The following is a 21,619-nucleotide window of genomic DNA, read 5'->3' on the forward strand; positions in this document are numbered from 1 at the left end:
ACTCAGACTTGACCTTGAAGACTAAACCGCTGTGTCATTCGGCCTCAAGTCTTCCACCCACCACATACACCGTGAGTGAACTGCCCGCCCCCATTCTTCACCATGTGAGATAACTGTTCTCTTTTTTCCTGCCAGTTTAGAAATCAGCCCCCAGAATGTGGATGTCAACGTGCACCCCACGAAGCACGAAGTTCACTTCCTGCACGAGGACAGCATCCTGGAGCGGGTGCAGCAGCACGTTGAGAGCAGGCTCCTGGGCTCCAACGCCTCCAGGACCTATTTCACCCAGGTGGGGGCGCTTCACCCAGCTCTTTCTCTGGTGCTTTTGCCACCTTAAATGTGCCCTGTCACACGAGAGCCCAGGTTTTTGACGGTTGCTTTAGGACTTTCCTTCAGCAGCATTTCCTTCTTTGAACCCAACTGTGAAGGTTTTGTGGTGTTATTCCTGGGCCTGGAGTCAAGCCCTGAGTTCTTCTCTCTGCCTCCTTCTGACCTTAGACTGCCTTCCTAGGAAAATGAGCTGTCTGAAACAGAGTAGGGCGCCGCTCCCCTGCGTTCTCCACTGGAGACGTTCAGAGGAGGCTGATTCCGCATACCTAGGGCAGAGTGCAGGGGCCAGGCTCTGGAGAGGCAGGGGAAGGGCGGGGCCTCTCGTGTCAGACCTGGGTTACTGCCGTGTGACTAACCTTCCCTGGCCTCCATGTCCCCCTCAGTAAAGGTGGAAGTGGTCACCCCCACTTTCAAGGAAGTTTACAAGTGGTTGGTGAACAGCAGATGGAAAATATCCAGCCATTCATCTTATTACAATTATCCAGGTTCTAAGTTCTTTGATTATAAACTGCTCCCCCTCTCTGGGGCCTTAGTTTTCCCATCTGTAAAATAGTGGGTTGGTAATATGATCTCTAGTGTCCTGTCCCAGTTCTGAGATGACATCATTTCTGGGCAGTCCTGTACTGTATTCATAGTGAGGATGGGTTCTGATGGGTTCTTGAGAAGCACAGCAGACACCAAAACTACAGAAATGGAAACATTTTCCCTGTTAAATTACACTGGGTCCTGCAAGCAGAGAGCGGGCTTCTGTGAGCCCTGCTTCTCAGAAAACTTTCAGAGTGACCAAGCAGATGAGTGCTTCCCATAAGAGTATTCACAGTTACCACCTGGGAAGAACCTAGGTGGGAGACCAGCAGTGAAATGAATGCACTTGGGGCAGCCCTGGGGCCCGCACGCCTAGAGGTTGCTGGAGCTGAGTGTGGGGTGTGTGTGAGCCGTTGGAACAGGAGCTGCACAGGGGGGGCTCCATAACTGGCAGGTGGTTTTCATCCGTTGTTGCTCAGCACCCTTTACTGCTCCCTCCCCAAATATGTGCTGAGGCTCCCCCATGGGCAAGGTGCTGCTGGGTACGGTCTCTTCGAGTCCCCATCCCACAAGAGAGAAAAACAGAGACTTGGGAGGAGGGAGGAGGGGGCTCCTGTCCTGGGCTTGGGCCTCAGAGATGTGAAAGAAGGGATATGGAGCCTGGGCCCCCAAGGCTGAGAAGGAATTAGGTGGGCAGAAGGGGACGAGGAGTGCACAGGGCGTTTCTGGCCGAGGAAAGGATGAGGATAACAGGCCTCGGGGAGGGGTGGGGGGCGGTGCAAGAGAACAGGTGTTAAGGATCTGAATGCTCAGCGTGCTGAGTCAGTGTTCTCTATGCTGGCTGCCATTAGAATCACCTGGGAACCGTTTAGATAATACCTGGGCCCTCCCCAAACCAATAAATCAATCTCAGGGGGTGGGGACTGGGCATCAGTAGTTTTTAAAAGCTTTGCTGGGTGCTGGCATGTGCAGCCGGGGTTAAGCAACGTGGAGTCTGCGTGTTGAAGGCCTACGCTCACCGCAGAATTCAGGCCAGATCGAGAGGTTTTTATCAGTAAGTTAAGGAGTTTAGACCTTGACTTGATGGGAATTGACGGGATCTGGTTTGCATTTTATGAAGAGCTCTCTGGCTGTGGCCTGGAGAGTGGATGGAAATCCACAGCGACTTGGGACAAGTGGGGAGGGGGTCTGAGCAGAGGACGTGGCTCCATTCACTAATAGTTAAAAATCTGGAATTGCCAGCACCTGGACATGGGTTGGCTGGTGAGGAGTTGGGGGAGAGACCCAGAGGAAGGGGTTCACCAGAGATCCAGGAGGAGTCTGTCGCTCCACTGGGAAAAGAACCTCTCAGTTTCCCTCTTTGTCTCATCTTGCATGAGGCAGATTCATTTAGTTAGATTACATTTTATTTCCCAAAAGAACTCTGCATGGTCCTGACCAGTGTGTCTTTAGAAGGAAGGTGGGTTTCTGGATCAGAGGGCCTCCCTCTGTTGGTGCATTGCTCTGCGTGGAGGGCTCCAAACTCAGATTGCCCCTGCTCCTGTGGGGTCATCAGAACACCTTCTTGCCCTGCCAACAGCAGGTTGCCCTGGCTCCTGACCTTCTGGCTGTGGGTCGCCTTCGTCCTGCTCCCCAGCTTGTGCCTTGCACTCTACTCCAGGGGCCAGTACAGCAAGAGCCCTGGTTTGCTGTGAGGCCATTTGGTATGGAAATCGGGAACCCTGGCGGCTCTTGCAGTTTGTTCCGACTCTGTCATATTGGACAAGGTATTTCACTTTTCAGGACTTTAAAATTACTGAGTAGTTATGTTACTTTCTGCCTCCCAAAATCCACCTGTGGAAATTGCACAGGCAGATGAAGTAAGTGCATCGCAAGGCCTTTTTAAACTGTGCCAGGAGACTTTTTCCTTTTTGAGCAGAGTTGCTACTGTAACTTTTTATTATTTAACTCTTTATTACTGAATCTTTCTAAACACACAGAAAAGCAGGTAATACAGCAAATCTCCATGTACCTATCACCCAGTTTCAACAGATCATCAACACTTGGCCATCTTGTTTTCTCTCTCCCTCTCCCACTTGAGGGTGGGGGATGGGGAGGAGTGTTTTTTAATTAATTCTTAATTTTTATTATTTATTTATTTATTTATTTATTTGGCTGCGTTGGGTCTTAGTTGCGACACCCGGGATCTTCATTGCAGTACTCGGGCTTCTCTCTAGTTGTGGCATGTGGGTTTTCTCTCTCTAGTTGAAGTGCACGGGCTCAGTAGTTGTGGCGCGTGGGCTTAGTTGCCCATGGCATGTGGGATCTTAGTTCCCCGAGTGGGGATCAAACCCGAGTCCCCTGCATTGGAAGGCGGATTCTTTACCACCAGACCACTGGGGAAGTCCCTGGGGAGGAGTATTTTAAAGCAGATTCCAGGCACTTATTTTTCCCCTAGTACTGCATTATGCATCTAAAAACATTTTTTTTCCTTATACAATCACAATGTCCTTTTACACCTAATATAATTAATAGTAATAATACCATTTCACATCCAGTCTGTGTTCAAATACCCTAATTGCTCAAAAAAAGATCTTTTTATAAAAGTAGCTTTGTTCCGGAATTCCCTGGCGCTCCAGTGGTTAGGACTCGGTGCTTTCACTGCCATGGGCCCAGGTTCGATCCCTGGTCACAGAACTAAGATCCTGCAAGCCATGTGGCACGGCTAAAAAAAAAAAAAAACTTTGTTCAAATCTGTATCCAGTCAAGTTCCACTCATTATATTTGGTTATGTCTCTTTGAAACTAGAAAGATCACCCTACCTTTTTTGGTTATAGTTCTTTTTAGCTTATTTTGAAGGTGTCCTGTAGAAAAATGCACATTTTGGGTTAGCCGATTGCTTCTTCTTAGTGTCCTTTAATTTGTTTCAATCCTCCATATTTCCTATAAACTGAAAATTAGATCTAGAGGTATGATTATATTCAGATTAAAAAAATGTTTGCAAGAATTTGTGATAGATGATGCCATGTACTTTTAAAAAAATATTTATTATGGCTGCATTGAGTCTTCGTTGCTGCACATGGGCTTTCTCTAGTTGCAGCGAGTGGGGGCTACTCTGTTGCAGCACGCAGCCTTCTCATCGTGGTGGCTTCTCTTGTTGTGGAGCATGGCCTCTAGGTGCGCAGGCTCAGTAGTTGTGGCACGCAGGCTCAGTAGTTGTGGCACACAGGCTCAGTAGTTGTGGCATGTGGGCTCAGTTGTGGCTTGCGGGCTCTAGAGCACAGGCTCAGTCGTTGTGGTGCACGGGCTTAGTTGCTCCGTGGCATGTGGGATCTTCCCGGACTAGGGCTCGAACCCATGTCCCCTGCATTGGCAGACAGATTCACCACTGCGCCACCAGGGAAGCCCCTGCCATGTACTTTCTATCGAATCCCAGCAGGAGGCGTGTGATGGCTTGTTCTATCATCCTGGTGTTAGGATTTCTCAGCAGGCTTAACTGGTGACAGCCTGATTCCTTCACCATGAAGTTCACTATTAGTGATTAGCTTAAAGGTTTCACCATTCATTGATGACCATTGCCTGCATCAGTTATTTCATTAGGATTGCAAGATTATGATTTTCTGATTTTATCATTTCTTCTTTATTAATAAGCTATAATTTTCTGTACAGAATAATTTTCACTCATTTGTTAGAGCTAACAGGTTATCCTGAAATACAGTTCATACCAGAAAGTAAGGATAAATGCTGAGTTCTATGCCTTTGATGATCAATTTGCAGGGAAATGGGTTGGTGTCCTAGCAATGTCCAGTTAACATTTAATGACTTTTTTCTGTCTCTCCCTCTCTCCCTCCCTCTTTCGCTTCTCCATTTTTCTCTCTTTCTCTTTTAGTATTTTGTCATAGTTGTTAACAAGCATCATAATTCAATCAGTTGTAGTCAAATTATTCCATCTTTGGCCAGCAGAAGCCCATTCAGGCTGGGGCTCTTGTCCTTTTGACCCAATTCCTTGAGTTTTTGATAGTTTCCTTGTGTCTGGTGAGACAGGATGTTTGTAGGCTCACTCTGTACTTTCCCAGCCCATGCCCTGGAATTGGCCACTTTTCCAAGGAACTCTGGTTTATTTTAGTGGGGAATGGCATTTAGACACTATAATCTGGGATTGGGGGACCTCATTGCTACTGGGTGGTCATTGCTTTCAGGCCTTTCCAGTGGACAGACCTAGGAAATATGTATATTTAAAAATAGTCAGTAGGAAGGTAGTTGCCAGAGCTAGAGGGGAGGGGAGAATGGGGAGTTACTGTTTAATGGGTAGAGAGTTTCCGTTTGGGAGGGTGGATGTTGGTGATGGTTGCACGACAGCGTGAATGTACTTAATGACACAGGACTGTACACTTGAAAATGGTTAAATGATAAATTTTATGTTATGTATACTTTACCACAATAAAAAAAATCTCTTATGGCAGCAAAAAAATAAAAAGTAGACAAAAATATGAGAGTTTTACACTAGTATTTTTATATCAAACCAGTTTTTATTTTATTTTTTAAGGGTTATTTTGATAAATTTATTTTATTTTTGGCTGCATTGGGTCTTCATTGCTGTGTGCGGGCTTTCTCTAGTTGCAGTGAGCGGGGGCTATTCTTTGTTGCGGTGCGCAGGCTTCTCATTGCAGTGGCTTCTCTTGTTGTGGAGCATGGGCTCTAGGCACGCGGACTTCAGTAGTTGTGGCACGTGGGCTCAATACTTGTGGCTAATGGGCTCTAGAGCACAGGCTTAGTAGTTGCAGTGCATGGGCTTAGTTGCTCCGTTGCTCCGGGATCTTCCCGGACCAGGACCCAAACCCGTGTCCCCTGCATTGGCAGGTAGATTCTTAACCACTCCGTCACCAGGAAAGCCCTCAAACCAGTTTTTAAATTATAAGGATTTAGCTGAATTTTATATTTGTGTATTTTTAATTTCATACTTCAAATTTTGGTCAGAATTGCTTCTATAATAATTCTGTAATGATATACCTGGTTCTAGCTTTTACTCCATTTTGGGACCTGTGCTTCTGTCCTTCATAAACTGACTCTTCCCACTGTCATCTTTTTTGACACAGACTTTACTACCAGGTCTTACTGGCCCCTCTGGGGAAGTGGTTAAATCCACAACAGGTGTGACCCTCTCATCTACTGCTGGAAGTGGCGACAAGGTGTATGCCCACCAGATGGTCCGCACAGATTGCCGGGAACAGAAACTCGATGCCTTCGTGCAGCCTGTGAGCAAGGCGCTATCCAGTCAGCCCCAGGCTGTTGTCGTAGAGGACAGGACAGCTGCTTCTAGTAGCGGGGCCAGGCAGCAGGATGAGGAAATGCTTGAACTCTCAGCTCCTGCTGAAGTGGCTGCCAAGAATCAGGGCTTGGAGGAGGATGCAGCAAAGAGGACTGCAGACTCGTCAGAGAAGAGAGGGCCCTCTTCCAGCCCTGAGAACCCCAGGTATGGCCTTGTGGGAAAGCACAGCTTGCCTCCTTCGTTATTATCATTATTATTTTAAACTATTTTTAAAAATTTATTTTATTTACTTTATTTTTGGCTGCATTGGGTCTTTGTTGCTGCGCGCAGGCTTTCTCTAGTTACTGTGAGCAGGGGCTACTCTTTGTTGCGGTGCGCGGGCTTCTTATTGCGGTGGCTTCTCTTGTTGTGGAGCACGGGCTCTAGGCATGCAGGCTTCAGTAGTTGTGGCACGTGGGCTCTAGAGCACAGGCTCAGTAGTTGAGGCGCACGGGCTTAGTTGCTCCGCGGCATGTGGGATCTTCCCAGACCAGGGCTCGAACCCGTGTCCCCTGTGTTGGCAGGTGGATTCTTAACCACTGCGCCACCAGGGAAGTCCTCCTTCGTTCTTTAATGAAACTACCTTCTAACTTGGACTGTCACAAACCCCTTGCATCTTCTCTCCCTGATTTGCCCTCTCCCTCCAATGGGTTGGTGCTTTGGCCTGGTCTACTGTTGGCCTTTGACCATGGCTTTAGAGTCACCCATCACAGTGGCCTTCGAAATATCTTAAATGTCCGTGATTCCAAACATTATTTAAAAACACATCAGAAAAAAAAAATCAGAAGATCTATCCTTTAATTTTAGTATTGAATTTTGATAAAGCCTCAACAGCAGAGGTGGCTGGAAAGTGGGGCCTAGAATATCTGGAGGATTCTTCCATCCTACTGCAAGCTGCTTTCACTCCTTTCAGAAGAACAGTTTCTCAGTTCAAATTATGAAACTCCCTGAAGTGCATGAGCTAGTTAGAGGGGGCAGGAACAGCCGTACTAATGACTGCCAGTTAATTTTGAGCATCTTCAGTGTACACTCTGTGGGTGCTTCAAGGACATCTCACTGACATCTGTAAGGTGGATGTTCCTTATTCAGTGTGTGCGGGTACTGACCCTGGAGCTCAGGGTGAAGTCCTTTGCCTGAGGCCGCACATCCCCCTGGTGTCTGACCACTGAAACCCTGGCTCTGATTGCCCAGTGGAACTTGGGTGAGTTTTTTAACTCTGGTTTGCTCACTTCCAAGTCAGTCTAGGGAGATGGCTTCTAAGGATTTGTTTTCAGAGAATAATAAAGGATGCTAACGTTCACTGAGCACCCACTGTGTGCCAGATACTTAATATGCATTATCTCAGTTAATGCTCTTAACATCCCTGCTGGGAAGTGTGACATTTCTGTTTATCACTTGGGGACTTAATGCTGCGAGCCATTTACCACACAGCAGAGGAATCTTTCTGAACCAGGAACCAGGGTGTCTCACTCCTTGATGAAAACCAGTGCTTCCCGCGGCACTTGGGGTGAAACCAGCCTGCCCGCCCCCAGCTCATCACTCTCCTCCCCTTCGTGGTGCTTTGGCCATGCTGCTCCAGTGCTGACCCGACCTCCCTGAGCTCTCACCCCTTTGCTCTTGCTGGTCCCTCGGTGCAGGAACTCTCCAACTTCTTGTCACCCAGGTCTCAACTCGGATGTCGCCTCTTACCAGAGACCTTCTTTGTCCATTTAATCTGAAGTTCTCTTGCTTCCCCTTCATTCTGTTACCTTGTTTTATTTTCCTCACAGTATTTGTTGCTACTTAAAATGATCTTTCTTCAGTTGCTGTTTGACTCTCCCACTAGAAAGGTAGCATGGTGAGGGCAGGCACTTTGTCATGGCTGTGTGAGGTTGGTACTATAACAGTGCCCGATGGACGGATGGATGGAGGGCTGAATGAATGAGATGTGGTGAGGTTGCGCACTTGATCGAGACCCTGCACGTCTCCGGGCTGAGCCAGACTCCAAAGCCCTGCTGCCTGCAGTGGCCACTAATAAGGCTTGAGGGGTGTCAGGGAAGCAGTATCTGGGAGGACATCCTGATTTGGCTGGCCGCCTCCAGCACAGGGAGCCCTCCCCAGATGTGGAGAGCTGGCACAGAGAAGCTGCTCCCTTCTCCAAAATGCAAGGCACAAAATTTGACTGAGTTTGAAACAGTTTTTTTAAGATAGTTATGAGCTGCCAGTTCCTCGTTTACTTTGCAGAAAGAGACATCGGGAAGGCTCTGATTTGGAAATGGTGGAGGATGCATCCCAAAAGGAAATGACAGCAGCTTGTACCCCCCGGAGAAGGATCATTAACCTTACCAGCATTCTGAGTCTCCAGGAAGAAATCAGTGAGCGGGGACATGAGAGTACGTAAGTGCTGAGGGCTGCCTGCGACTCCCAGGGCCAGAACTGCTAATGTGAAGGTTTGGGAAGTGCAGGAAGCGTTTGTGTTGGGACAGCCTCTGCAGTGTGCTGAACAAACCTCGCTTCCTTTAGTAACCCACAGCAGCAGCAGCTGAAAAATAATATTCAACTGGGAGAGAAGGGAAAAAGTAGTCTCTGGTTTTAGTTAGAATTAATTGGTACTCTCATTAAACCAGAGGAGTCAGAGTAAAGTGGTCATTTAAATAATCTTCAGTTTGATTTCTGTCTTAGCTAAAAGCAGCACGGCCTGCCCTGGGTGTGCTGTTGCTGAAAGTGCACAGGCTCTGGGGGGCCCTAGTTTGTATCTGGGCACTACTGCTTCTGTTGTGTGACCTTAGACTCATGACCTAACTTTTCTGTGACTCAGTTTTTCCTCATCTGTAAAATGAGATTAATTTCATGCTTGAAGATTATTGTGCTGGTTAGAGAGAAAATGTAAGTAAAACACTTGGTACAGAGTAAGGAGTCAATAGATATTTTTATATCCTAAAGATAAAGTGAAAAATCCCTCAGAAATAGCTTTCAGAACACCTGAGTATAAAACTCCATTTGAGTCCCCATTACTCCAAAACTAACTTTATGGTTTTAGTAATGGAAGGGGGCTCGTCACCTCTCAGGGATGAACTGACACAGGACTGAGGTGTGTGATAGTGACTTGGCCCTAATAGCAGTCCTGACCCCACGTTATGAGTTACAGTCGTGCTCCAGGTGGAGCCATCATTGCTGGGCTCCACTGGGCGGCTCTGCACTTGAGTCTACACAGTTTAGCCCTGGCCTTGCCATTTTTCATCTACACATTTCTTTCTTTCTTTCTTTTTTTTTTTTTTTTTGGTGCAGTACATGGGCCTCTCACTGCTGTGGCCTCTCCCGTTGCGGAGCACAGGCTCCGGACGTGCAGGCTCAGCGGCCATGGCTCACGGGCCCAGCTGCTCCGCGGCATGTGGGATCCTCCCGGACCGGGGCACGAACCTGTGTCCCCTGCATCGGCAGGCGGACTCTCAACCACTGCGCCACCAGGGAAGCCCTACTACACATTTCTTGATTAAACAAGTTAACATTTTATAGCAGTGTTGAAAGTTATCTTAAAATATGACAACCTGGACTTCTAAAAGAAATGAGTGAGGAATCCCCTGTCAGTCCAGTGGTTAGGACTCTGCGCTTTCACTGCTGAGGGCCCAGGTTTGATCCCTGGTCAGGGACCTGAGATCCCGCAAGCTGTGCGGCGTGGCCAAGGAGCAATTTAGTGCCTTTCCCACTGACTGTTAGCCTCCTAAACAGCTGCTCTGACTCAGAGGCCCCTTACATCTTCTCTCTCAGTTACTGCTTGTTTGAATGAATGCAGGAAGGCCTCAATTTGCCTTTCCTTGCCCGTTCTTTCTTTTCTTCGCACTCTGGGCCTTTGTGTGTCTGCATGTGGGGAAAGGCATAGGGGGCCTGTTCCCTTGGAAGGCTATATGCTTCCTGTGACTAAGGCCTTGCAACTTGCAGACGGCGCTGCCAGTTGGCTTCTGATTTCTGTTTCCGTTAAGATTTTCTCCCATTGCTCTTTCCCTCTGTTATTGGCCTTCAAGCTGGGAGCTTTTAAAACCATTTTAAATAATTAAGAGGAGGTTGGGCCATGACTTGATTTATTTAGCAGCCTTCCTCACAGTTGCTTAATTGACAGACTCCCTCAGATTTGGAATTTACTGAGTTTTCTTTAAGGATTTGTATTCCTTATGCAAAGCAGGCTATTTAAAGTTATAATTTTAATAAATTTCTGAAGAGTTGCAAACTGTTTTCAGTGCAGTACAAAGCTAACCTGCACCAGGTTTGGTCAGGTTTGGTGTTCATTGATGAAGTGCTGATGAATCTAAATGTTCTGAAATTGTATGTTCATGAGTGTTACCTCATTTAATTCTAGAATAGTCTTGTGAGGGAGGCAGAACAGATGCTGTTATCTCTGTTTTAAAGATAAGGAAATGGAAGATGGAGAGGACAGATTAGTTGGAACATCCCTACAAGGCAAAACTGGCCTGGGTGCCTGCCTTGTGGAGTGTGGGTCGTTACTGGTGTGGCTTGCATCAGAGATGCTAGCCCAGTATTTAGGTGCAAAACTAGATCAGCTGCTCTAGATCACATGTTGGGATGAGCACAGCATGTGATCCCTGATCCCTCAGACTTGAGGCTATTTTCAGACATGCAGGGTAGGGTCTACAGAGGGAGTCCCAGTCCTGGTGTGGGGAGTGGGGTGAGCACTTTGGAGCCAGGAGGACTCTGCTGAAGCCCCTGCCAGCTACACCATTCCGTAGCCACTCAGAAGTCTGTTCACCTTTGTGGGGCCTTTCCCTGCTCTGTGAAATGGTGTTCCTGCTACAGCCCTTACCTGGCTGTTGTGCTGAACACCTGAGATGCCATGTGCAAAGGTGGGGGTGGGGTGCCGCTGCCTCGGGCCCTGCTCACTGCATCTGTTGATGCGGCCCCAGTGGGGGGTGCTGCTTGTCTCTGAGTTGAATGCCTATGGGGATTTCTCTGAAGCTCAGATCTGGGGAGGCAGGCCAGAGCCTGGCTGTGCCCCCACAGAGCTGTGACCCTGGCCCAGGAAGGAAGTAAGATGCTTTCCTTTAACGATGTTCTTAGTTGCACTTATTTGTGTGATTATTTCATCGCGGTACCTGGCAGAGTGCCTGGCTCGGGGACTCAGGAGATCTTTGCTGAAGGAGGGATTGGGAGGAGCTGCCTCAGAGGGGAAGCCCTGGAATCTATTTTTGAGGGACGTCAGAGTTGAATGCTCCATCAGACAATTCTGGAGTCTTTGGATTTACCCAGTCCTCCTGGGTACACTTTCGAGCAACCAACAAGGTTAATTTCTGGCCCGGTATCCTGTCACGTGTTCCGTGGAATTAGGCTTATCCTGGATTAATAATGACTAAGTTACTTATTGCCAGTCACATAATTTTGATCTGTTAAGGAGGATGAGGAATGTCATAAGTTATTTGCTATCGCTTGAATCTGAAAATGTGCTTAGCATTTCATCCACAACTTTATTTTCTTGATGTTTGGTGAACAGTCCTGGGTTTAAGTGTACACACTCTTCTATGGTTTGTCACCATGTAACAGCTTCTTTTGGTTCAAGAAGTCAGTTCAGGGGGCTTCCCTGGTGGCACATTGGTTCAGAATCCGCCTGCCAATTCAGGGGACACAGGTTTGAGCCCTGGTCCAGGAAGATCCCACATGCCGCGGAGCAACTAAGCCCGTGCACCACAACTACTGAGTGCGCGCTCTAGAGCCCGTGCGCCGCAACTACTGAAGCCCCCGTGCCACAACTACTGAAGCCCGCACGCCTAGAGCCTGTGCTCTGCAACAAGAGAAGCCACCGCGATGAGAAGCCCACGCACCGCAACGAAGAGTAGCCTCCGCTCACCGCAACTAGAGAAAGCCCATGTGCAGCAACGAAGACCCAACGCAGCCAAAAATAAATGATAATTAATAAAAATAAATATTAAAAACATCTTAAACCCCCCCCCCGCCCCCGCCCAGAAGTCAGTTCAGCAGACATTGCACCGCGCTGAGCCCTGAGGCAGAAAATGCATTGAATGCACTCAAACCCCTGTCTTAAAGGAGTCTACGCTGTTGGGGGGTGGGTGTTTGGTAAATCGCTGGCTGTGACATAAGGTAGAATGAGGGACGTTCTGGAACAGAGACAGAGGCCGCGTCACCAGGGTGACAGGGTGACATCTGCCTGGAAGAGCTGCTTGATAAGCTCAGGCAGCAGCCAGAGGCCCTGGCGCCCGGGGGCTGCCAGGAAGCAAGTTCCACATGTGGCCCTTAGGAACCAGAGGACAGCTCACCCTTCCTTCAGGTGGCTTTACTTGCTTCTCAGAGAACATGCTGAGACCCTAGGCTGCCGTTGTGAACTCGGATGTGTGGTTTGGCTTTGAAGCACAGAGCATTTGGTCCTATTTTGCTGCTGGCAGAATGGCAGGGAAACGCCCGCAGACCTCCAGTGCTGTGGGCGTAACTAGGAGAGGAATAAAGCACAGGTTCTAGAGGTCCTGATAGGAGGCTGGAATGGGTGCAAGCAGCCTCATGGAGCCCAGGGAGGAGAAGCCCTGCCTGTCCTCCTTGTCGACCTCCTGCCTGGCTTGAGCCCCCTGCAGGGAGCCAACGCCCCCCTCGCGGCCCCCTGCCCAGGCTGGGCCTTTGGTGGCCTGTGGATGCGTCAGAGCATTGATGAAAAATCTGTATGGAAAAATCTCTGACCCTTTTTTAGTAAATTACACTGCTTCTCTTTCCTCCAGTGCCTCATTATTCAGGATTATTTGATGTTCTCCAGCTTTTAAAATAATCATTTTCCACCTACGCAGAACATCCTGTAGAGACATTGAGTTTCCAGTGGGAACAGAGGGGAACACTTATTCTAAAAATGAGGAAAATAAGCCTCTTTCTGCGGGGGGAGCAGAGAGTGTTGCAGAACTTATGTAACAATGTGAGAACTTGTGTGGTGTCCAAGCTTAAAAAAAAAGTACAGTAAAAATGTGATGTACAGGCTTATGGCTGTCCCCAGACCCTTGCCCTGCTGTCTCCATCCCCTTCCCTGTCCCCCTTTGTGGTGGTATGTTTACTTCTTCCATTAAATATATATATATGTACACATACACACACACACACTCAGATAAATTAGTAGATGCAAAATCAATGCTTATGAAACATAAGTAGGATCTACAGGAGAAAACAAATGAACGCTAACTTAAAGGAACAGCTCGTTGCCATCACCTGTGCAGCCCTGTGTGCTCTTTCCCTGTCCAGCCCCTTCCCTCCTCCCTTAGGGTAACTGTGACCCTACATTTTGTGATTATTATTTCCTTTCTTTTATTATAGTTTTACCACCCATATTTGTAGCCCTACAAAATTTATTGTTTACTTGTACAAATTTTAAACTTTGTATAAAGGGAATTATATTGTTTTTCTGCAGTGTATATAAGTATACACATATTCCTAAAATTCATCCATCTTGCTACGTTCTGGTTTACTTTTTCTGCTTGTAATAGATTCCACTTCCTGACTTTGCCACATGTTTAGTCATTCATTCTGCTATGGAAGAACATGTGGAGGACTCCAGGGGTGTCACCTCTGCCTCTCAGCCCCCAGCCCCTTTCCTGGACCTGAGCAGATCAGGAGCTTGGCACACTGGCCGGGAAGCTCTGTGCAGAGTAGACACACACTTAGAGTTACTGCTGGCTTGTAAAGTGACAGCTTGTTTTCCAAACGGTTCGCTAAGTGTGTGTCCCCACCAGCAGTGTGGAGAGTTGCTTTGCTCCACTGTTTCTCCGGTGTTTGATATTGTCAGACTTTTTACCAGTTTGGTGTTACTGAAAAGGTGTCTAGTGGTGGTTTTCATTCGTGTTTCCCTGATCACTGATAAAGCTGAGTAGGTGTATTTCCTCTTAAGTGCCTGTTCTAGTTTTCTGCTCATGTTTCTGTTGGGTGCTTGGTCTTTTCTAACTGATTTTAGAAGTTCTTTATATGTTTATTCTAGACAGTAATCAGTTACGTGAAAATATCTTCCCTCAGTTTGGGGCTCATGTGGTATTTTTTTTATGAATGCTCCCCCCATATATATTTTTTAAACTTTTTAATATTTTTTAACATTTCATTTTATATTGGAGTATAGTTGATTAACAATGTTATGTTAGTTTCAGGTATACAGCAAAGTGATTCAGTTATATATATCTATCTAAAGAATAGATATATTTATCTGGTCTTTTTCAAAATTTTTTCCCATTTAGGTTATTACAGAGTATTCAGCAGAGTTCCCTGTGCTATACAGTAGGTCCTTATTAGTTATTTATTTTAAATATAGCAGTGTGGGCATGTCAATCCCAAACTCCCAGTCTATCCCTCCCTGCCAAGTTTGTTCTCTAAGCTTGTGAGTCTGTTTCTATTTTGTAAATAAGTTCATTTGTATCATTTTTTTTAGATTCTGTATATAAGTGATATGATATTTGTCTTTCTCTAACTTCCTTCACTTAGTATGATAATCTCTAGTTGCATCCATGTTGCTGCAAATGGCATTATTTCATTCTTTATAATGGCTGAGTAATATTCCTCTGTATGTATGTGCCACATCTTCTTTATGCATTCATCTCTCTATGGACATTTAGGTTGCTTGCATGTTTTGACTATTGTGAATAGTGATGCTATAAACATTGGGGTGCATGTATCCTTTTGAACTATGTTTTTTTCCAGATATATGCCCAGGAGTGGGATAGCTAGATCATATGGTAGCTCTGTTTTCGGTTTCTTAACGAATCTCCATACTGTTCTCCATAGTGGCTGTACCAATTTACATTCCCATCAGCAGTATAGGAGGGTTCCTTTTTCTCCACACCCTCTCCAGCATTTGGTATTTGTAGACTTTTTGATGATGGCTATTCTGACTGGTGTGAGGTGATATCTCATTGTAGTTTTGATTTGCATTTCTTTAATAATTAGTGATGTTGAGCATCTTTTCATGTGCCTGTTGCCCATCTGTATGTCTTCTTTGAAGAAATGTCTATTACGGTCTTCTGCCCATTTTTTGATTGGGTTATTTGGGGTTTTTTTGATATTGAGCCGCATGAGCTGTTTGTAAATTTTGGAGATTAATCCCTCGTCAGTCGCATTGTTTGCAGATATTTTCTCCCATTCTGTGGGTTGTCTTCTCGTTTTGTTTATAGTTTGCTGTGCAAAAGCCTTTGAGTTTATTTTTGTTTTTATCTCCATTATTCTAGAAGATGTATCAAAAAAGATATTGCTGTGATTTATGTCAGAGTGTTCTGCCTATGTTTTCCTTTAAGAGTTTTATAGTATCCGGTCTTACTCAAAATGGGTTAAAGACCTAAATATATGTCTTCTTTGGCAAAATGTCTGTTTAGGTTTTCTGCCCCCTTTTTTTTTTCGGTATGCGGCCTCTCACTCTTGTGGCCTCTCCCGTTGTGGAGCACAGGCTCCGGACGCGCAGGCTCAGCGGCCATGGCTCACGGGCCCAGCCACTCTGCGGCATGTGGGATCCTCCCGGACTGGGGCACGAACCTGTGTCCCCTGCATCGGCAGGCGGACTCTCAACCACTGCGCCACCAGGGAAGCCCTTCTGCCCATTTTTTGATTGGGTTGTTTAGTTTTTTTGTTATTGAACTGTATGAGCTGTTTGTATATTTTGGATACTAGGCCTATTGGTTGCATTGTTTGCAAATATTTTCTCCCTGTTTGTAGCTTACCTTTCTTCTGTTTATGGTTTCCTTTGCTGTGCAAAAACTTCTAAGTTTGATTAGGTCCCATTTGTTTATTTTTGTTTTTATCTCTATTGCCTTGGGACACTGACCTAAGAAAACATTGGTACAATTTATATCAGAGTGTTTTGCCTTTGAGCTCGTCTAGGAGTTTTATGGTGTCATGTCTTAATGTTTAAGCCTTTAAGCCATTTGGAGTTTATTTTTGTGTATGGTGAGAGGGAGTGTTCTAACTTCATCGATTTACATGCAGCTGTCCAGTTTTCCCAGCACCACTTGCTGAAGAGACTGTCTTTTCCCCATAGTATATGCTTGCTTTTTTTGTCAAAGATTAATTGGCCATAGGTGTATGGGTTTATTTCTGGGCTCTCTATTCTGATCCATTGATCCATATGTCTGTTTTTGTCCCAATACCACGCTGTTTTTTTTTGTTGCTGTTGTTCTGTGTTTATTTATTTATTTGGCTGCACTGGGTGTTTGTTGCAGCATGTGGGATCTTCATTGCGACATGTGGGATCTTTAGTTGTGGCATGTGGGCTCTTGGTTGCGGCATGCAGGATCTAATTCCCTGACCAGGGATCGAACCTGGGCCCCCTGCATTGGAAGTGCAGAGTCTTAACCACTGGACCACCAGGGACGTCCCATACCATGCTCTTTTGATTACTGTCACTTTGTAGTATATCTGAAGTCTGGGAGGGCATGGCTCCTGCTTTGTTCTTTTTCTTCAGGATTGCTTTGGCAATTCTGGGTCTTTTATGGTTCCATATGAATTTTACGATTATTTTTTTAGTTCTGTGAAAAATATCATGGGTAATTTGATAGGGATTGCATTAAATCTGTAGATTGTTGTGGGAAGTATGGCTATTTTAACAATATTAATTCTTCCAATCCAAGAGCATGGGATATGTTTCCACTTCTTTGAATCTTCAGTTTCCTTTATTAATGTTTTATAGTTCTCAGTGTATAGGTTTTTCACCTCCTTGGTCAGGTTTATTCCTAAATATTTTATTTTGGGGGGTGCGATTTTGAAAGGTATTTTTTTTTACATTCTCTTTCTGATATTTCATTGTTAGTGTAAAGAAATGCAACCAATTTCTGTGTGTTAATCTTGTATCCTGCTACCTTGTTGAATTCATTTATCAGTTTTAGTAGTTTTTGTGTGGAGTCTTTAGGGTTTTCTGTATATAGAATCATGTTATCTGCATATAATGACAATTTTACCTCTTCCCTTCCAATTTGGATACCTTTTATTTCTTTTTCTTATCTGATTGCAGTGACTAGGTCTTGCAATAGTATGTTGAATAGAAGAGGCGAGAGTGGGCATCCTTGTCTTTTTCCAGATTTTAGTGGGAAGGCTTTCAGCTTTTCACTGTTTTTAGTATTATATGGGCTGTGGATTTGTCATAAATAGCTTTTATTATGTTGAGATATGTTTCCTCTATGCCCACTTTTGTAAGAGTTTTTTTTATCATGAATGGATGTAGAATTTTGTCAAATGCTTTCTTTGCATCTATTGAAATGATCATGTGGTTTTTGTCTTTTCTTTTGTTTCTGTGGTGTATCACATTGATTGATTTGCAAATGTTGAACCATTCTTGTGAACTTGGGATGAATCCCACTTGACTGTGGTGTATGGTCTTTTTTATGTGTTGTTGGATTTGGTTTGCTAATATTTTTTTGAGAACTTTTACATCTATATTCATCAAAGATATTGGCCTCTAATTTTCTTTTTTGGTGGTATCTTTGGTTTTAGTGTCATGGGTGATGGTGGCTTCATAGAATGTCTTTGGGAGTGTTCTCATCAATGTTTTGGAAGAGTTTGAGAAGGATCAGTATAAGTTCTTCTTTGTAGGTTTGGTAGAATTTGCCTGTGAAGCCATCTGGTCGTGGACTTTCATTAGTAGTGATTGGTCTGTTCAAATTATTTGTTTCTTCTTGATTCAGTTTTGGTGGGCTGTATGTTTCTAGAAACTTGTCTATTTCTTCTAGGTTGTTGAATTTGTTGGCATGTTCATAGTATTCCCTTATGGTTTTTTGTACTTCTGTGGTGTTGGTCGTTATGTCTCCTTTTTCATTTCTTATCTTGTTTATTTGGGTTCTCTCTCTTTTCTTCTTGGTGAGCCTGGCCAGAGGTTTGTCGATATTGTTTAACCTTTTAAAGAACCAGCTCTTGGTTTATTGATTTTTTTCTATTTTTTTTAATCTCTATTTTATTTATTTCCTCTCTGATCTTGAGTATTTCTTTCCTTCTGCTGACTAGGTTTTGTTCTTCTTTTTCTAATTCTTTTAAGTGGTATATTATGTTGTTTGAGATTTTTCTTGTTTTTTGAGGAAGGTCTATATGGCTGTGAACTTCCCTCTAAGAAAGGGTTTTGCTGCATCCCATAGATTTTGTATGGTTGTATTTTTATTGTCATTCATATCAAGGTACTTTTAAATTTTCTTTGATTTCATTATTGACCTGCTGGGTTTTTTTAGTAGCATGTTGTTTAGTCTCCATGTAATTGTTTTTTTTTCTCTCACTGCTGTGGCCTCTCCCGTTGCGGAGCACAGGCTCCGGACGTGCAGGCCCAGCGGCCATGCCTCACGGGCCCAGCCGCTCCACGGCATGTGGGATCTTCCCGGACCGGGGCACGAACCCGTGTCCCCTGCATCGGCAGGCGAACTCTCAACCACTGTGCCACCAGGGAAGCCCTACATGTAATCGTTTTTTCCACATATTTCTGTGGTTGATTTCTAGTTTCATGCTGTTGTGGTCAGAAAAGATGCTCGAGACAATTTCTATATCCTTAAATTTGTTGAGGCTTGTTTTGTGCCCTAGTATGTGGTCAATCCTAGAAAATGTTCCATATGCACTTGGAAAGAATTTCTTTTTTTTTTGGATGTAATGTCCTGAAAATATCAATTAAGTCTAATTAACTGTTCTATTGTATTATTTAGGATCTCTGTTGCCTCACTGATTTTCTGTCCAGAATATCTGTCCATTGATGTGAGTGGGACGTTAAAGTTTCCTACTGTTATTGTATTTTTGTCAGTTTCTCCCTTTATGTCTTTTAGTATTTGTCTTATGTATTTGGGTGCTCCTGTATTAGTTGCATATATGTTGACCTGTATTAGGTGCATATATGAATGTAATAATCCTCTTCTTGTATTAATTCTTTTATTATTACATAGTGTCCTTAGATCTTTCTTCGTGGCTTTTGTTTTAAAGTCTATCTTGTCTGATATGAATATTACAACCCCTGCTTTCTTTTCATTTCAGTTTGCATGAAATACCTATTTCCATCTCCTCACTTTCAATCTATGTGTGTCCTTTCCTCTAAAGTGGGTCTTTTGTAGGCAGCATATTATAGGCTCTTGCTTTTTTTTTTTTGCGGTACGAGGGCCTCTCACTGCTGTGGCCTCTCCCGTTGTGGAGCACAGGCTCCGGACACGCAGGCCCAGCAGCCATGGTTCACGGGCCCAGCCACTCCATGGCATGTGGGATCTTCCTGGACCGGGTCACGAACCCATGTCCCCTGCATCGGCAGGCGGACTCTCAACCACTGCGCCACCAGGGAAGCCCTAGGCTCTTGCTTTTTTTATCCAATCTCCCACTCTGTCTTTTGATTGGAGTGTTTAGTCCATTGACATTTAAGGTAATTATTGATAGATATGTATTTATTGCCATTTTAAACTTTGTTTTCCCTTTGATTTTATATTTCTTCTTTGTCCCTTTTTTGTTTTTCCTTTTGTGGTTTGATGATTTTCTTTTGTATTATGCTTATGTTCTCTTCTTTTTGGTTTTTGTGAATCTATTGTATGTTTTTGATTTGTGGTTACCATTTTTCAAGTATATTAACCCCTTCCTGTATCTACTTGTCTTAGACTGGTAGTCATTTAGGCTCAAACACATTCTAGGGCATGAAAAAAAAAATCTACATTTTCTTACTTTTCTCCTCCACATTTTATGATTTTGATCTCCTTATTTACATCTTCATGTTCATCCTTTTGCTGTTTCATTGTGGTTATTATTAGTTTCACAGAATTTTTTTTTTTTAATCTGTGTACTGGCTTATTTAGGTGATTTGCTTTCTGATTGTGATTTTCTCTTTCCCATGGATTCTTTTCTATTTAGAGAAAACCTTTCAATATTTCCTTTAGGATAGGTTTAGTATTGCTGTATTCTTTTAGTTTTTGCTTGTCTGAGAAATTCTTTATCCCTCCTTCTATTCTAAATGATAATCTTGCTGGGTAGAGTATCCTAGGTTGCAGATGTTTCCCTTTTAGGACTTTGGATGTATCTTTCCACTCCCTTCTGTCCTGCAGTGTTTCTGTAGAGAAATCAGCTGATAGCCTTATGGGGGTTCCCTTGCCTCCTTTGTTTTTCTCTTGCTGCCTTTAGAATCCTCTCTTTAACTTTTGCCATTTTTATTATAATATGTCTTGGTGTAGGTCTGTTTGGGTTTACCTTGTTTGGAATCCTCTGTGCTTCCTGTACCTGGATATCTGTTTCCTTCTTTAGGTTTGGGAAGTTTTCAGCCATAATTTCTTCAAATACATTTTTGATCCTCTTTTCTCTTTCTTCCCCTTCTGGAATCCTTATTATGCATACATTGGCACAATTTGTATTATCCCATAGGTCTCTTATGTTGCTTTCATTTCTTTTTTTTTTCATTTGGCTTTCTGTCTGCTGTTCTGATTGGGTCATTTCCATTATTCTATCTTCCTGGTTACTTATTCATTCTTCTGCATTATTTATTCTACTATTCATTGTCTTTGGTTCAGTTTTCATCTCAGCAAATGAGTTTTCTAATTTTTCTTGGTCCCTCTTTATAGCTTCTAGTTCCTTTTTACAGTACTCTGCATTTCTGTCAATAGCCTTTCTAAATTCCTTCAGTGTTTTCATTATCTCCTTTTTGAACTCAGTGTCTCTTAGACTGAAGAGGTCTGTTTCATTGTTATTTCAGGGGAATTCTCTTGGTCTTTTAATTGGGAGTGGTTCCTCTGCTTCTTCATTTTACTTATAGTTCTCTTGCTCTATGAGTTTAGGAGAAGCAATTATCTGCTGTGGTCTTGGAGGGCTATTTATATGTGGAAGCCTCCCTGTGTAGCTTGTGTGGGTTTAAGAGTTTTTGGTGTGAGGGCTGTTTTTAGTCTGGATGTCTGCTACCTCTTTCCTTAGTGTGTGCTGGCCATTACCTCTTGATAGTGGATGTGCAGATATTGTGGCTGGTGCCTGGTCGTGGAGTTCTCAGTGGCAGTGGCAGCTCACGTGTGCCCCCAGAGCGCATGATTAGAATGGAGGTGGCTCGGGACTGCTCCTGGAGTCTGGGAGGGCAAGGTGCGCAGCTCGAGACTGCTCCTGAAGTCCAGGGAACAGCAGCGACTCGTGACTGCTCCTGGAGCTCGTGTAGGCAGTGTCTTGCTGCCTTAGAGCTCTCGCGGGTAGAAAGGCTGTAGTGGTGGTTCCCGCCCCTCCCCTCACGCACTACTGACACAATGGCACCTGGCCTCTAAGGCAGCCCAGGCTTCCTCTGCATACACCATCAGGTGTGGTTGCACCAGGCTCCAGCCCCTTCAGGCTGTTTCCGTGCAGTCCATCCCAGTCCTCTCTCTGGGTCTGATCTCTGAAGCTCAAACTTCCGCACCCAGCCCCCGCTGTATCGGCAGATAGGTGTCTCAGGCTCAGAAGTGCAGAGCTGTGGTACTGACTGTCTGTGCATGTCTTTCTCTGTTCTAACTGCTGCAAACTGGTTGCTGTGTTCTCTGAGGTTCTGAAGCTCCCCCTCTGTCCTGGTTGATTCCCCACTGGTGA

At 44.7% G+C, this 21,619-nt stretch overlaps 1 protein-coding gene across 1 annotated transcript in view; it reads left to right on the forward strand.

The window, feature by feature from the left end:
- MLH1 (mutL homolog 1) overlaps window positions 1-21,619 on the forward strand; it is a 51,557-nt gene that overhangs the window by 19,027 nt on the left and 10,911 nt on the right. Inside the window, exons 11-13 of the mRNA XM_082848473.1 lie at window positions 136-289; window positions 5,931-6,307; window positions 8,366-8,514. Coding sequence (XP_082704599.1) covers window positions 136-289; window positions 5,931-6,307; window positions 8,366-8,514 — 680 coding nt within the window. The remainder of the gene's footprint in view (window positions 1-135; window positions 290-5,930; window positions 6,308-8,365; window positions 8,515-21,619) is intronic.

This window comes from Leucopleurus acutus (assembly GCF_964270905.1).
Source record: "Leucopleurus acutus genome assembly, chromosome: 10".
In the NCBI taxonomy this organism is placed as follows: Eukaryota; Metazoa; Chordata; class Mammalia; order Artiodactyla; family Delphinidae; genus Leucopleurus; species Leucopleurus acutus.